This window comes from Ranitomeya imitator, chromosome 6 (assembly GCF_032444005.1).
Source record: "Ranitomeya imitator isolate aRanImi1 chromosome 6, aRanImi1.pri, whole genome shotgun sequence".
Classification (NCBI taxonomy): Eukaryota; Metazoa; Chordata; class Amphibia; order Anura; family Dendrobatidae; genus Ranitomeya; species Ranitomeya imitator.
The window spans coordinates 78,100,143-78,116,097 of record NC_091287.1 but is presented as its reverse complement, the minus strand read 5'-3'; the positions used below and the strand labels follow the sequence as shown (position 1 = coordinate 78,116,097).

The 15,955-nt window shown below is 43.0% G+C and overlaps 1 protein-coding gene across 1 annotated transcript in view; it reads right to left on the bottom strand.

Moving 5' to 3' along the window:
- Positions 1-15,955, bottom strand: part of RAPGEF5 (Rap guanine nucleotide exchange factor 5) — a 350,639-nt gene that overhangs the window by 139,064 nt on the left and 195,620 nt on the right. Inside the window, exon 8 of the mRNA XM_069729804.1 lies at positions 8,392-8,465. Within this exon, the coding sequence (XP_069585905.1) occupies positions 8,392-8,465 (74 nt within the window). The remainder of the gene's footprint in view (positions 1-8,391; positions 8,466-15,955) is intronic.

Below are 15,955 nucleotides of genomic sequence, written 5' to 3'. Positions count from 1 at the left end.
CAAAACCCCTTACATAATCAGTTAAACGAAAAATTTCTAACTGCTGCAGCCTCCACCAGGAGAAGGTAAGCCGCTTACTACTAACTGGAGCACATTTATCAATACAATCTAGTTCTGAACTTAGACTAGAAAGGCTTAAAATGCCAAATTTATTCAACTGGTTCATGCAGTTTGATAAATCTAGCACATTTTAACCCCTTAGTGACTAAGCCAATTTTAGCATTAAAGAGAACTTGACACCTGAGACATGCTACCCAATCCATTATTTGACCCCAGGTTGCCATGGCAACTATCAATACCTTGGGTGTCAATGACATTAAAGAGGGAGCCCCTCTCCCTCTGTTAACCTTCTAGATGTTGCTGTTGCAATTGAGAGCAGCATCTAGTGGGTTAAATGGCCACGATTGGTGCCAACACCGATCATGGCTGATGCAGCAGGGCGCCCGCTATAGTAGAGCTCCATAGTTGAGTATGTTTTTTTTTTTATTTGATCACACACTAGGGCTGTATGGAGGACCGGACTGGTTATCAGACAAATCTGGCAAATGTGAGATGGGCAGTTTCAGCCATGGACTGCATTGATTGAGGACACCGCTACTGTTACCAGCTGTGACGGAGCATGGAGCCGATGATGGCTCCATCACTTGCCCCAACAGGACACAAGTTACTTCCAGCCAGCTGAAGACCAACGCCAATCTGCAGAAGTAGGCATGATGATGTTACTGCACCGCATCACACGAGTCCACTGCCATATAAGACGGGTATTATTCAAAATATAGTTCTTGTAGTAAATCTGCAGGCAGGGTAATGTAAGTAACAGAGACCCCAATCTGGGGAACTGGGGAAGGGTAAGAGCTGGCATAGACCTGTGTGCTTTCAATGCCAGGGCTGAATTTTAGTCCCAGTCTGTGCCCGGCTATATGCACCGTAAATAAATAAAAAAAATTCTACCCTTTTGTTTTAACCCCTTAGTGACCGAGCCAAATTTTTGAAATCTGACCAGTGTCACTTTATGTGGTAATAACTCTGCAACGCTTCAACAAATCCCAGTGATTTTGAGATTGTTTTTTTCGTGACACATTATACTTTATGATATTGGTACATTTTGTTCAACATTTTTTGTGTTTATTTATAAAAAATATCAAAAATTTGAGAAAAATGTTAAAAAATTAGCAATTTTCTAAATTTGAATGATTATCCCTTTAATCCAGATGGTCATACAACAGCAAACCATTAATAAATAACATTTCCCACATGTCTGCTTTACATCAGGACCATTTGTAAAATATTATTTTATTTTGTTAGCAGTTTAGGAGGTTTAAAAATGTAGCAGCAATTTTTCATTTTTTCAAAGAAATTTACAAAATTTATTTTTTTAGGGACTTATCCATGTTTGAAGTGACTTTAGGGGTCCCATATATTGGGAAACCCACAAACGTGATACCATTTTAAAAACAGCACCCCCTGACATATCAAAAACTGCGGTCAGGTAGTTTATTAACCCTTCAGGTGCGTTACAGGAATTAATGCAAAGTGGTATGACAGAAATGAAAATGTGTATTTTTACCACCTAAATGTCTCTAACTTCTAAACAGATTACTACAGCCGTCAGACTCTAAGGCCGCTATTTGGCCATGAATTGCCATGGCAAACATCAGGACAACAAAATCATGATCTGAGGGCACCAATTGGGACAAAGAAGAAGCCCCCACGCTCTGTTAACCATTTAGAATGATGTAGTCACTATTGACAGCAGCATCTAAGGGGTTAAACAGATTTAGATGGTGCAAATACTGATCGTGGCTGGTACAGCAAGTTGTCAGCTATAGTGTAAAACTGACAGATGCTGGATTGTCACCTGTATGGGGAGGCTATTCTCTTATATCTCAGGTCAGTTAAAAGGCGTATTGGCGGTCATTAAGGGGTTAAATCTCATTAATGAAAGCAAAACTGATTTTTCTAATTGATCCCAAGAGATCAAACAAATATGGATATCAGAACCTATGGGTCAAAGCATGTTACTTTATCATGTAATGTCGCCTCTATTGATTTATTCCTTTCTCCCTCAAGTCCTATATACCAAACTATGCAGCATCCATTGATCCATTCCCTTGAAAACTGTATTTACGATAACTATGGTAAGTCACATCCACTGTAAGCCTGGAGTCACACTACCGTACAACATGGCCGAATGCTATATGATATAACATTATATACCACTCAGCCCAGTGTTACTCTATGGGGCAGAGCAGATATGCGATTATTGTCTCGTGCCAATTCGGCAGCGAGACTCGGCACACTCGGCACACAGTCTATGGGTGCGTGTGAAACATCGGACTGCACTGGCGTGACATTCGAGTGCAGTCTGATGAGAGAGACAAGAGACAGGAAATAGAGGAGATGGAGAAATTGCTTTCTCCGTCTTCTCCGCAGCTGTGCTTGAGATGATCGGAGCACGGAGCACTGACACTTGGATCACACTCGCAGCAGGGCAGAAGCCGAGTGCCGTACGCTGGTCTGTTTACAGCCTAATAATCTATAAACAAGTACATAGCTCATTTTATACAATGTGTATTCTATAAATGTCGGTGGTTTTCACATAAATAGCTATAATAGTATTACATATCAGAGTAATTGAATAATGAAAGCCATTGCTTTTCTCCCAGTATTGTTTTCGGCACACATGGCGCAGAGCAGCGATCAGCGGCACACAGTGGATGATGGATTATAGAGACGGTTTTTATTATCTATAACACAACATCAAATGAGGGAAGCGTGGAGGACAGACTGTCCAAGCCGTGTTCTGCATAACAAGGAAGATAGTTCAGTGAATATCCCAGTCCCGGGGGAAACACCTGACGTTTTATCATCACAGTGAGGGAAATGCGAGAATTACATGGGGAATTGATGGGACTAGAAAAGCCTGTGGCCGGCTGGTCCCCCTAAATGGAACAATCATGTAATACATTATTGATCTATTTCAGTACTGCGTGCCACGGGGAGCAGGTTATCAGTGTTACACTGCATTAGGGGCCAACAATGCAGGCTCAGTACACCACTTTTAATGTTAATATCTTTTTCTCTTAAAGACATATTGTTGCATTTATTTTTTGTTCTGGATTTCCATTCCATCTGCATTTAGGCTCCAATATTATAGATTTATTGCTTCTGTGTAATAAAACTAAAATGCTGTAGATTAAAGGCTGCCGTCACACTAGCAGTATTTGGTCAGTATTTTACATCAGTATTTGAAAGCCAAAACCAGGAGTGGGTTATAAATGCAGAAGTGGTGCATATGTTTCTATTATACTTTTCCTCTAAGAGTACTTTCACACTTGCGTTTTTAGCAATCCGTCGTTTTGGGAAAAAAACTGATCCTGCAATCGTGCTCGCAGGATGCATTTTTTACCCATAGACTTGTATTAGCGACGGATGGCCACATGTCGCGTCCGTCGTGCAACGGATCCGTTGTGTTTTGGCGGACCGTCGGCACGCAAAAAACTTTCAAGTGAACTTTTTTTTGTCCGTCGCATCCGCCATTTTCTACCACACATGCGCGGCTGAAACTCCGCCCCCTCCTCCCCGGACTTCAGAATAGGCAGCGGATGCGTTGAAAAACTGCATCCGCTTCCCACGTCGTGCACAAATTTCACAACGTGCGTCGGTACGTCAGCCCGGCGCATAGCGGCGGACCCGTACCGACGCAAGTGTGAAAGAGGTCTAATTGTTCCACTCCTGGTTTTGACTTACAAATACTGATGTAAAATACTGACCAAATACTGCTAGTGTGACGGCAGCCAAAGGGTTTTGCCATCTTAACAAGTAACCACCTAACCCATTTCACAACTAACTAAAATCCTTGCAGGTAGATTACATGTGTAATCTTAAAGGGAACCTGTCACCCCCAAAATCGACAATGAGCTAAGCCCACCAGCATCAGGGGCTTATCTACAGCATTCTGGAATGCTGTAGATAAGCCCCCGATGTATCCTGAAAGATAAGAAAAAGAGGTTAGATTATAGTCTCCCAGGGGCAGTCCCGCTGCCGTCCGGTCCGAATGGGTGTCGCGGTCCAGTCCGGGGCCTCCCATCTTCTTACGATGACGTCCTCTTCTTGTCTTCACGCTGCGGCTCCGGTGCAGGCGTACTTTGTCTGCCCTGTTGAGGGCAGAGCAAAGTACTGCAGTGTGCAGGCGCCGGGTCTCTCTGACCTTTCCCGGCGCCTGCGCACGGCAGTACTTTGCTCTACCCTCAACATTGCAGACAAAGTACACCTGCACCGGAGCAGCAACGTGAAGACAAGAAGAGGACGTCATCGTAAGAAGATGGAAGGCCCCGAACCGGACCGCGACGCCCACCGCAGCGGGACCGCCCCTGGATGAGTATAATCTAACCTCATTTTTATCTTTCAGGATACATCGGGGGCTTATCTACAGCATTACAGAATTAATTTTTTTTCCAGTTATGTAGTTTTAAATAAGAAAAGAATTGAATGGACCTTTTTTTACTTGTAAACTGCTGTCACATCTCAAAATATAGCATATTAAAGGGAATCTGTCACCCACGAAAAAGCAGTCTAATCTACAGGCATCACATAATAAAGCGAGGGGAGCTGAGCAGATTAATATACAATTTTGTGAGAAAATATTCAGTACAACCTGTGATTTCATAATTTAATCCTCTGCTCTTTCTGCCATTTTTGGTCCAGTGGGTCCTATCAGTGACTGACAGCATCTCTGTACACACAGTTATACAAAGAAAGCTGTCAGTCAGTGATAGGACCGCCCACTGGACCCCAAATCTCAGAAATAGCAGAGGTTTAAATCATACTGAATCTTTACTGACAAAACTACTGTATATACTTGGGTATCCTTGAGACGGAACCTGAAAACCCATCTCTTCAGGAAAGCTTACTGTCACGGTCAGCTGCAGCCGCAGATGTGGCCCAGCCCATAGAGGCCCCAAAGCTGACCAACCTCAGAAGGCGTGGGGCGCGCGTCCCCCGGGGATGCAATACGGACCCTTTTAACCACAGAGGGGGGCCCGGCCTACCCGAACTAGCGGAGGGCAGCGACTGGGGTTCTGTGGGAGCTGAGCATGTGGACAAGAAAAGAGACACGTAGGACATGATTACACCGATATTTCAGGTATAGAGAAAGTAAAGTTTACTAAAGTAAAGTCACACAGTACATAAACAAAACATGACGATGTCAGGCTCCCGATTCCACACCTCAGAAGAGTACCACCCAGTGGACCCAAAGGCACCAACGGATCACTGAGGCACACATAGGCAGGACATCAGGACACAGGCAGGACATCAGGATACACGAGGACATCAGGGCGCAGGCAAGACATCAGGATACAGACAGGACATCAGGACATCTGGACACAGGAAAGACCTCAGGATATCAGGACACAGGCAGGGCATCAGGACATCAGGGAACAGACAGGATATCAGGACATCAGGGTCCATGAGGTCATGAAGACACAGGCAGGACATCAGGGCACAGACAGGACATCAGGACATCTGGACCCAGGGTCACTGGCAGACATCAGACAGGAGTCGTTCGGTTCCGGACATCCGACACGACCTACAGGCACCACCGGAGACATCAGGCTCCAAGCTCCAGACAGCAGTCATCAGGTTCCAGACTGCGGTCGTCAGGCTCTGGGCATCGGACCTAGGAAGGAACCCAAGCGTGATGTTGCAAACACCGCCTTTCTGGACATGAGCCAGACAGGGTTAACACCGCATGGTAGTCAGAGCACAGAGTAGTACATGCTCAGCAGAAACACCGGTTTCAAGAGACTCAAAGTGACTGGGAGTGAGGCTCCAGATGCAGAGGGATTCCAGGAACATAATCACAGCAGACACAGTTCAGACAGGTTCAGGTACAGGATCAAGGATTCGGGCCTGGATATACCGCCTCCAGGGCAGGCGCCAGAACAGGACAAAACAGGACTCAAGGCAAGGATTTTAGTACCAAAACATAGACGGGAGAAGTGCAGGAACACAAACACACATAGCAAAGTTCAAGAGCCCTGCGAGTATAGCTCAGGCCCTGCCGAGGGGAGCTTTATATATGAGCTGCCCCTCAGCAATTGGCTGGGGACAGCATTTGAAGTACACACCCTAACCCTGATAAAAGCAGGGGAGGTGTGGCCCGGCACACCCTAAGCACACAGTGCAGGATCTGAGGCTCAGGGCACCTGGCTGAGACTGCAAGCACTGAACCACGTGGAAAATCATGCACCAACTGCAAATGACCTCACAACCCGCAGACAGCTTCAAAGCAGCAACCAGGGACCGCACATGAGGAAGGTATGCAGCAGGGCAAATACCTAAACACTCATGTACGACTGTGCAGCAGAGCAGGGAACTGAGAAGGCTCCATTAAGGTAACAGCCAACAGTATCCAAGCTCAAGTTAGTGGGAAAAGAGTAAAGGGTTAGAGGAAACATATCCATTGTCATGCCGAAAACCAGAAACAGACAGAACGGCATGACACTTACAGCCTGCAATAACCATTCTGCCGCCTCATCAACACCCGAGCTGCTGCACCCCCGACCTTCTGTCTCTTCCCCATTATCCCGTAGTATGTAAGTCCGCAAGGACAGGGTCCTCTCCTCTCTATACCATTCTGCATTGTAAATTTGTTTACTGTAAACGACATCTATAACTTTGGTATGTAACCCCTTTTCATGTACAGCACTATGGAATTAATGGTGTTACATAAATAATAATAATAAGCCGACCCGAGTATAAGCCGAGGCACCTAATTTTTCCTCAAAAAACTAGTATTTACTCAAGTATAAGCCGGGTATGCGTTGCTCCCTAATCCCTACTCTGGTATGCATGGCTCCTTATCCCCATCCTTGTCTGCATAGCTCCTTATCCCCATCATTGTCTGCATGGCGGCTCCTTATCCCCATCCTTGTCTGCATGGCGGCTCCTTATCCCCATCCTTGTCTACATGGCTCTTTATCCCATCCTTATCTGCATGGCTCCTTATCCTCATCCTTGTCTGCATGGCTCCTTATCCCCATCCTTGTCTGCATGGCTCCTTATTCCAATCCTTGTCTGCACGGCTCCTCATACCCATCCTTGTATGCATGGCTCCTTATGCCCATCCTTGTATGCATGGCTCCTTATCCCCATCCTTGTATGCATGGCTCCTTATCCCCATCATTGTTATGCATGGCTCCTTATCGCCATCCTTATATGCATGGCTCCTTATCCCCATCCTTGCATGCATGGCTGCGTATCCCCATCCTTGTCTGCATGGCTGCGTATCCCCATCCTTGTCTGCATGGTTCTTCATACCATCCTTGTATGTATGGCCCCCATGAGAAAAGCATGAAAAAAAAACAAACATCCTACTTACCTTCCCTGCGCGCCCTCACAACATCTCATTCCAGTGCCAGCAGCTCCTGCGGCCGAGCAATCACGTGTCCCTGCTCATTAAGGTAATGAATATTCACCTCTCTCCATGCCTATAGGAGTGGAGAGAGGTGAATATTCATTACCTTAATAAGCGGGCACCCGTGATAGCCCAGCAGCTGCTTTGAAGACGGCGACTGCTGCTGACACTGTGCGTGCGCTATAAGAGAAATGAATGTTCACTGCAAGTCACCCGCTGCTCACCCTCCCCTGCCGTCTTCTGAAACAATGACTCATGTATAAGTCGATGGGGGCATTTTCAGCACAAAAAAAGTGCTTAAAAACTTGGCTTATACACGAGTATATACGGTATAATAATAATCTTTATTTTTATATAGCGCTAACATATTCCGCAGCGCTTCACAGTTTTGCACACACTTTCCCCAATGGTGCTCACAATCTTAATTCCCTATCAGGATGTCTTTGGAATGTGGTAGGAAACCGGAGAACCCGGAGGAAACCCACGCAAACTCAGGGAGAACATACAAACTCCTTGCAGATGTTGTCCTTGGTGGGATTAGAACCCAGGACTATCCACTGAGCCACTGTCCTGCCCCACGGTATATATCAATCTGCTCAGCGCCCTCTGCTCCATTACATGATGCCTGTACACTGGACTGTATTTAGTGGTGACAGGTTCCCTTTAATAAATTAACAATTTTAATAGTAATGATTATTGAGGAGGGGATTCAAAATGAAGCCGTACACAATGAAGAATTTTTTTTTCCTTGAAGTACGGAGGTACACGAAGGTACAAAATGACCTATGCATAGATTATAATAGGGTTCATAATCAGGATTTGTACAACACAGATCCCAAAGACACGTATGCACATGGGTCCCAAGTCAGTTTAGGGCTAATGCATATTATTTTGTCTAATTAATATATGGAGAGTAACACACGTACTAGAAAAGATCTTAATGTCAGATATATTTGGTAATAAATGATTACCTCTGTGTCTGAAGTTTGTTCAGAATTTGTAGGACTTGATTCTTCTGGGCAGTTAAACTCCTCCTCATCGCTAACTGTTAAAGAAAGGCAAAGTGGTTATTATGACAATCAGTACTGGATTATAGCATACTTGTCCTTACAGGTGACTTTTCAGAATAAGCCGTCCATTCATCATTTTCGTCTGTATACGCCTAGTTGATTCGGGCAGCAAGATATAGTCAACTACTTCTTGCTGCCTACCTCCAATAGGCGTATACGGCCAAAAATAATGCACAACAGAGCACACAGACTGGATCATTATAGTTATATAGAAATGATTTCCTCTTTGGGGATGATTACTACTTGCAGTTGAGAGGTACCGCCATGGGGTCCAATGTGGCCCCCACATATACCAACATCTATATGGCGGTACTTGAGGACCGACATGTGTACTGTTCCAGGTATTGGCCCCTTGTCCGGGCCTGGTGGCGCTACATTGACGATATCTTTGTGGTTTGGGATGGTGAGGAGAGTGAGCTTCTTGAATTCCATGGGGAGTTGAATGCTATTTTCCCTGAGTTGGATTTTACCTTGACATATTCTACTGAATATGTTCAATTTTTGGATACAATGGTCTGCAAAGAAGGGTTGCTACTGAAAACAGACTTGTTTGTGAAAAACACAGACAGGAACAGTTTATTGCATTTTGACAGCCATCACCCTAGGAATATGGTGGAATCACTACCATGGAGTCAAATGATCAGGGTTCGTAGAATAGTATCTGATGATGCTCTACTTAACCCTAGACTAGACGATATGTGCAAGAAATTTACGGATAGGGGCTACCCTAGCAAAAGTATAATGCATTACAAGAATAAAGTAAAGGATTTAACATGACTCGATGTTAGGACTGAAAAGGTTAGGAATGATGACAAACGTATCCCCTTTGTCTCTGCATTCAGTACAGCTAGCAACCAAGTTAATAAAATCTTGAGGAGACATTGGCATCTGTGAAGTAGAGGTTTTCCCAATACAGTTGAATTTAAACAGGCCCCTATTTTTTCCTATAAACGAGGATGTAATTTGAAAGACAAATTGGTCCATTCCGATATAGGTCCAGAAAAGGTTTCCATACAGAGAACTCTTGGTCCTCCAAGAATGGGGAATTTTCCCTGCCTTGGGTGTGCCTGTTGTGGAAACATGTTGAAGGGTGATTTTTTTCATCAACCACATACGGGGGAAAAAAATTGTAATTCGAGAAAGATACACCTGTACTTCCAGTTTTGTTGTTTATATGATAGTGTGCCCCTGTGGATTGACATATGTGGGTGAGACGACAATGGAAATGAAGGCGCGTATTGGGAAACATAAAAGTACGATTAGGACAAAGATGCTGGAGTTACCCATTCCTAAACATTTTTATGAGAATAAACATGCCGTTAGCCAATTAAGATTTAAGGTAATTGATAGTGTACCACCACTTAGGAGGGGGAGTGATCGAGTCAGGTTTGCTGAATCCTGCAGCATGATCTGCCAGTGAATGTCTGGAGTCTCGCTGTGCTGAATGCCCTGCACTTCTCCTCTTAATAGAGTTTAATATGCTCTGTAACCTGACAAATCACTGTGATGACAATCCATCTTGTCATTAGCAAGGAGGATTTGAGCTGTTTATTTTTAGAGTGACAGGGAATCATGAGAAATTGAGGAGGGGAAAAATGGCTCTTAAGTGGTGAAAGAAGCAGATTTCTATAACAAAAGCTATAAAAAAAATTTTTTTTGCAAGGTTTGTGATATTTAGATTTATATTTTATCAATTCTTTTTCAGGATGTATAACATGTAACATGTATATTCTATTACAAAGTTATGTACTAGTAAGATACACATAACCGTGCACAGAAACATTGCAGTAAAATTAGTGACCTAGGATGTCAGTTTTAACAGTTTCCCTCTGACCTTTTCGTAATTAGAGCAAAAGATGGAGGCCCAAACATATATGTATGGACTCTGGTATCTATCGCTTCTGCTTCAATGCTTATGCATTTAGAAAATTGTATTAGGCGGAATTGAGACTTCTGCGAAACATGTCGCTGGTATCCTGAGCAGAACTCGCCAGGCTCCTAGGCATACATAAGGCTGCTCGAGTCTGGAGACCCCTGACCATTCTGTACACCATGCTCCATGTTTCCTAGACATCTGAATTCAACATTAGTAAAGGAAGAAATAAGTTTATTATTTGCTGCACTGGCAACCCTGTGCTAGAAAATCATACTGAAAACTAAAGCAGCAATTTTCCAAACCCTGTGTTTACTTGGGAATTTTCCCTGTAATGAAACAAACCTAAAACCTGTGGTCTTTGGAGAACCGCCAAATCCATGGTGCTTACATTTATGCCAACACAAACTGTTTTTATGTCTTTCAGCCTGTGAGAAATCTACTATCGTCATGTATTTTACGTCAGTTGTAGAAAGTTGTTCATGATGTATAGACGTTGTGCAAATGCAGCCCCGCATGGACATAAATTACTTCCAGTATTTACATCTCATACAGTTTCTTTTAACAAGATGTCTGTAGATTTCACAAGCAGCAAGGAGGCTTAGGGAAAAAAACGTCAGTCTCACCAACCATCGGGTGTCTACATTCTACCAAGAACTTTTAAATATATTGATTGCCTCCATTATTCAATAAAACAACAAAGAATCTTTATAATGTTCCGCATTAGCCTTCTGTCAACATATAATTTATTCCGCTACTTCGTGTGTGACTGTCTTTTGTACATTATACTTCTCTTTTGTAACCAGGAGCAGACCATGAGGAGACTTAGATTACAGTATCTTAATATTTCTATTCAGTATTTAAATATACAGTTGGGCTGATTTACTAAAACTTTCTAACTTTTAGACACTGCAAACTTACGGTAGAGTAAATAATCTTAAAATCTGCCACATTTATTAAAATGTCTCAATGCTGTTTGATGGCACATATTTAGACCGTCTAGCCCATTTACACCACCTGATGGTTGACTTACATTTGGTTGACTTACTTTGATCCAATGTTTTGGCACAACCTTTGCTGATGAACCGTTGAAACCTTGTTTAAAACATATGTATGGAACACATATGTATTGTTTTTATATGACAATGGTTACATTTATTTATTAAAATTGTACTTATTTTTAATCTGCAGTCATCATCTAACTATTCATTAATTTTCAGACTCATTGATATGCAATTTGCAGTCTGATCCAAGTTTCAATTTTTTCTCCTGTGAGAGTGTTCCTCCCAGTAACACAGGCTGCAAGCAAATTCACTAGCTCATAAAAGCTCAGCTTCTATTCTGCACCTATTTTCTCTTCATATCCTTTCCTTCTTTTCTATATCCATTTTCTTTGCCTCACAGGTATATTTTCTATCCACGGTGTGGAAATCTGTGCATGACCCTCAATTCCCTGAAGCTATCTCTAACACGGAAAAAAAGGTAGATGTAGAGAAGAGGGTCGTCAGAACCAGGAGGAAGAAATCTGATGGATTTGCAAGAAAAACTAAAGAAAACTATTTAGAAAGTTGCTTTACTCTGCATTTAGGATGCAAACGAACAATAAAAATAAAATATTTAGTTGCACATATGCAAATTGTCACATATGCAAATTGTCTCTTCAGAGAGGAAGATGACTAGAACTCTAGTGCCACCTATTGGAAGTAGCAATCCTAACAGCCAATTCCACCCTTTAACGAGCCTTGTCACATGACTTAGGATAATAGCCAAACCAGAATCACAATTTGCAGACACTGTGTTTCGGGGTGATGCCCCTCGTCAGTGCAAAATGGAGATCTGGTTTGGCTGATTGAGAGGCGTCTGACCGGGATCCAAGAAGTATCGTTTCTCCTTGCGGAGAGTGACATGATAAGCATATCGAGATGAGGAGACTTAAAGCCGCAATGCTCCTCTGGGAAATATGCAAATTGTCTCTTCAGAGAGGAAGAGGACTAGAACTCTAGTGCCACCTATTGGAGATTGCTACTTTCAATAGAAACAATACTTCTTAGTTGCACATACAATTTCAAGATGATCTGTCACATGTTCAAAAAATTGAGTTAAATATCTTAAAAAATCCATGCGCTCTACTGATTCTTCTATTTTCCATTTTGAGCTGTGATGCTCCATTGCAGAGATATTTTATAATTGCTGCTATTAGACGGAATTATGTGAATTCTCTCCTTGCAGTCCAACTGGACATTTTTTTAGTGTTCTCTGGGTGCGTGTGCTTTCAACACTCCATCCCAGATGTTGCGAATCACAAATCAATAGTGTCTGAGATTGCTAGACCACGAGATTAGCTGCCAAGCAGTATATATATATATATATATATATATATATATATATATATATATATTTATTTATTAGGTAGAGAGAGAGAGATTGACACATTGCCTACGTTCCCCCTTGAAGAAACAAGTTTAAATGTTATGTAATGTAATGTGAAATGTAATGTGAATTGTGATGTGCGTTAAAGGTGTTAGCAATATTGATAGTGTGTGTAGTTTGACAGTAGGAATAGTGAGAGTTAATGTTAGGGACTAGCTCAGAGTTGAAGGGGATAAGTTGAAGGGAAAGTGACAATTTCTTTCTATGCACTCCAGGCCCTAAGGTCCATTGTGAGCAGCCCCGCGTTCTAGGGGTGTCCCTAAAGTGAAAGGAGACCGAAGGAAAGAGATAGCGATATCCTGAGAAGAAGTGACTAAGAGATCGAATGATAGATCGGAGATGGGTCCTGGGAGAGGAGAAAGGTTCAGAGTTTATAACTTTTGAGGGTACCAAGCCTAGACAGGACTGGCTGCGTGAGACGAGTAGAAACTGTTAGGGTGGCATTCCAGAGCTTCAGAGAACTTGAAGCTAAGTCTGGCTATACTGGCACCCTAAGGGGAAACAAGACGCAGAAGCGCAGGGCGAGTACAGGACTCTTGCTAAGCAGGACTTTAAAGCTGAGCTGGGTTGTGGTGAAATAGTGAGAAACTGTGGAGACAGAGGACAAGCAGAGAAAGAAAAGAGGAAAGTAAAGAAATTAAAACAATAGAAAGAGGAATAAATCTGTGAGTGTAAAATGCTTTGATTTGTAAAGAAAACGTTCATTAGATTGTGTACCAGCTGTCTCTTGTATATAATCCTTACCAAGTAACAGTTCAGTAAAAAGTTCATTTTCAAATACTGGCCTCCCTCATTGAGCTGTCCAAAACCTGGTCCTGGCAAAGCAGCAACATCAGTTACATGTGGCCCGCATGGGCGTAGCACCCTCAGAGAACAAGTCCACACACCCAGACAGGACCCCCACTTTCATGTACTATTCCAGGGTGCTAGAGAGGAGTACCTCGCCCCGGGCTACCTATATATATATATATACAGTGGGGCAAAAAAGTATTTAGTCAGTCAGCAATAGTGCAAGTTCCACCACTTAAAAAGATGAGAGGCGTCTGTAATTTACATCATAGGTAGACCTCAACTATGGGAGACAAACTGAGAAAAAAAAATCCAGAAAATCACATTGTCTGTTTTTTTAACAATTTATTTGCATATTATGGTGGAAAATAAGTATTTGGTCAGAAACAAAATTTCATCTCAATACTTTGTAATATATCTTTTGTTGGCAATGACAGAGGTCAAACGTTTTCTGTAAGTCTTCACAAGGTTGCCACACACTGTTGTTGGTATGTTGGCCCATTCCTCCATGCAGATCTCCTCTAGAGCAGTGATGTTTTTGGCTTTTCGCTTGGCAACATGGACTTTCAACTCCCTCCAAAGGTTTTCTATAGGGTTGAGATCTGGAGACTGGCTAGGCCACTCCAGTACCTTGAAATGCTTCTTACGAAGCCACTCCTTCATTGCCCTGGCGGTGTGCTTTGGATCATTGTCATGTTGAAAGACCCAGCCACGTTTCATCTTCAATGCCCTTGCTGATGGAAGGAGGTTTGCACTCAAAATCTCACGATACATGGCCCCATTCATTCTTTCATGTACCCGGATCAGTCGTCCTGGCCCCTTTGCAGAGAAATAGCCCCAAAGCATGATGTTTCCACCACCATGCTTTACAGTAGGTATGGTGTTTGATGGATGCAACTCAGTATTCTTTTTCCTCCAAACACGACAAGTTGTGTTTCTACCAAACAGTTCCAGTTTGGTTTCATCAGACCATAGGACATTCTCCCAAAACTCCTCTGGATCATCCAAATGCTCTCTAGCAAACTTCAGACGGGCCCGGACATGTACTGGCTTAAGCAGTGGGACACGTCTGGCACTGCAGGATCTGAGTCCATGGTGGCGTAGTGTGTTACTTATGGTAGGCCTTGTTACATTGGTCCCAGCTCTCTGCAGTTCATTCACTAGGTCCCCCCGCGTGGTTCTGGGATTTTTGCTCACCGTTGTTGTGATCATTCTGACCCCACGGGGTGGGATTTTGCGTGGAGCCCCAGATCGAGGGAGATTATCAGTGGTCTTGTATGTCTTCCATTTTCTAATTATTGCTCCCACTGCTGATTTCTTCACTCCAAGCTGGTTGGCTATTGCAGATTCAGTCTTCCCAGCCTGGTGCAGGGCTACAATTTTGTTTCTGGTGTCCTTTGACAGCTCTTTGGTCTTCACCATAGTGGAGTTTGGAGTCAGACTGTTTGAGGATGTGCACAGGTGTCTTTTTATACTGATAACAAGTTTAAACAGGTGCCATTACTACAGGTAATGAGTGGAGGAAAGAGGAGACCCTTAAAGAAGAAGTTACAGGTCTGTGAGAGCCAGAAATCTTGATTGTTTGTTTCTGACCAAATACTTATTTTCCACCATAATATGCAAAAAAAAAAAATGATAAAAAAACAGACAATGTGATTTTCTGGATTTTTTTTTCTCAGTTTGTCTCCCATAGTTGAGGTTTACCTATGATGTAAATTACAGACGCCTCTCATATTCTTAAGTGGTGGAACTTGCACTATTGCTGACTGACTAAATACTTTTTTGCCCCACTGTATATATATATATATATATATATATATATATATATATATATATATATACACATATATATATATATATATATATATATATACTATATAATTTTCTAAGGGTCACTTCCGTCATTCTGTCTGTCTGTCACGGAAATCCCAAGTCGCTGATTGGTCACAGTGCAGCCGCGAAATGGCCGCTCCCTACTTCCCTGCACTCAGTGCCCCCTCCATACTCCCCCCCCAGTCAGCGCCCGCCACCCACATAGCGTTGTAGCAGTCCGTTAAACCGACTGCGTTACACCGCGGCATAACACTGTGTAACGCAGTCTGTTAAAGCTGCTATTAACCCTATGTGATGAACTTTTTACTATTGATGCTGCCTATGCAGCATTAATAGTAAAATGATCTAATGTTAAAAATAATAATAAAAAAAAATCGTGCTATTCTCACCTTCCAGCGCCTTTCCCGTTTCTCGCGACGCTCCGGGCCATGCATTGTGGTCTCGCGAGATGATGACGTAGCGCTCTCGCGAGACTGCAACTTCATCATCTCGCGAGACCGTAATGCATTCTTGGGACTGGAGCGTCGTGAGGAGCATCGC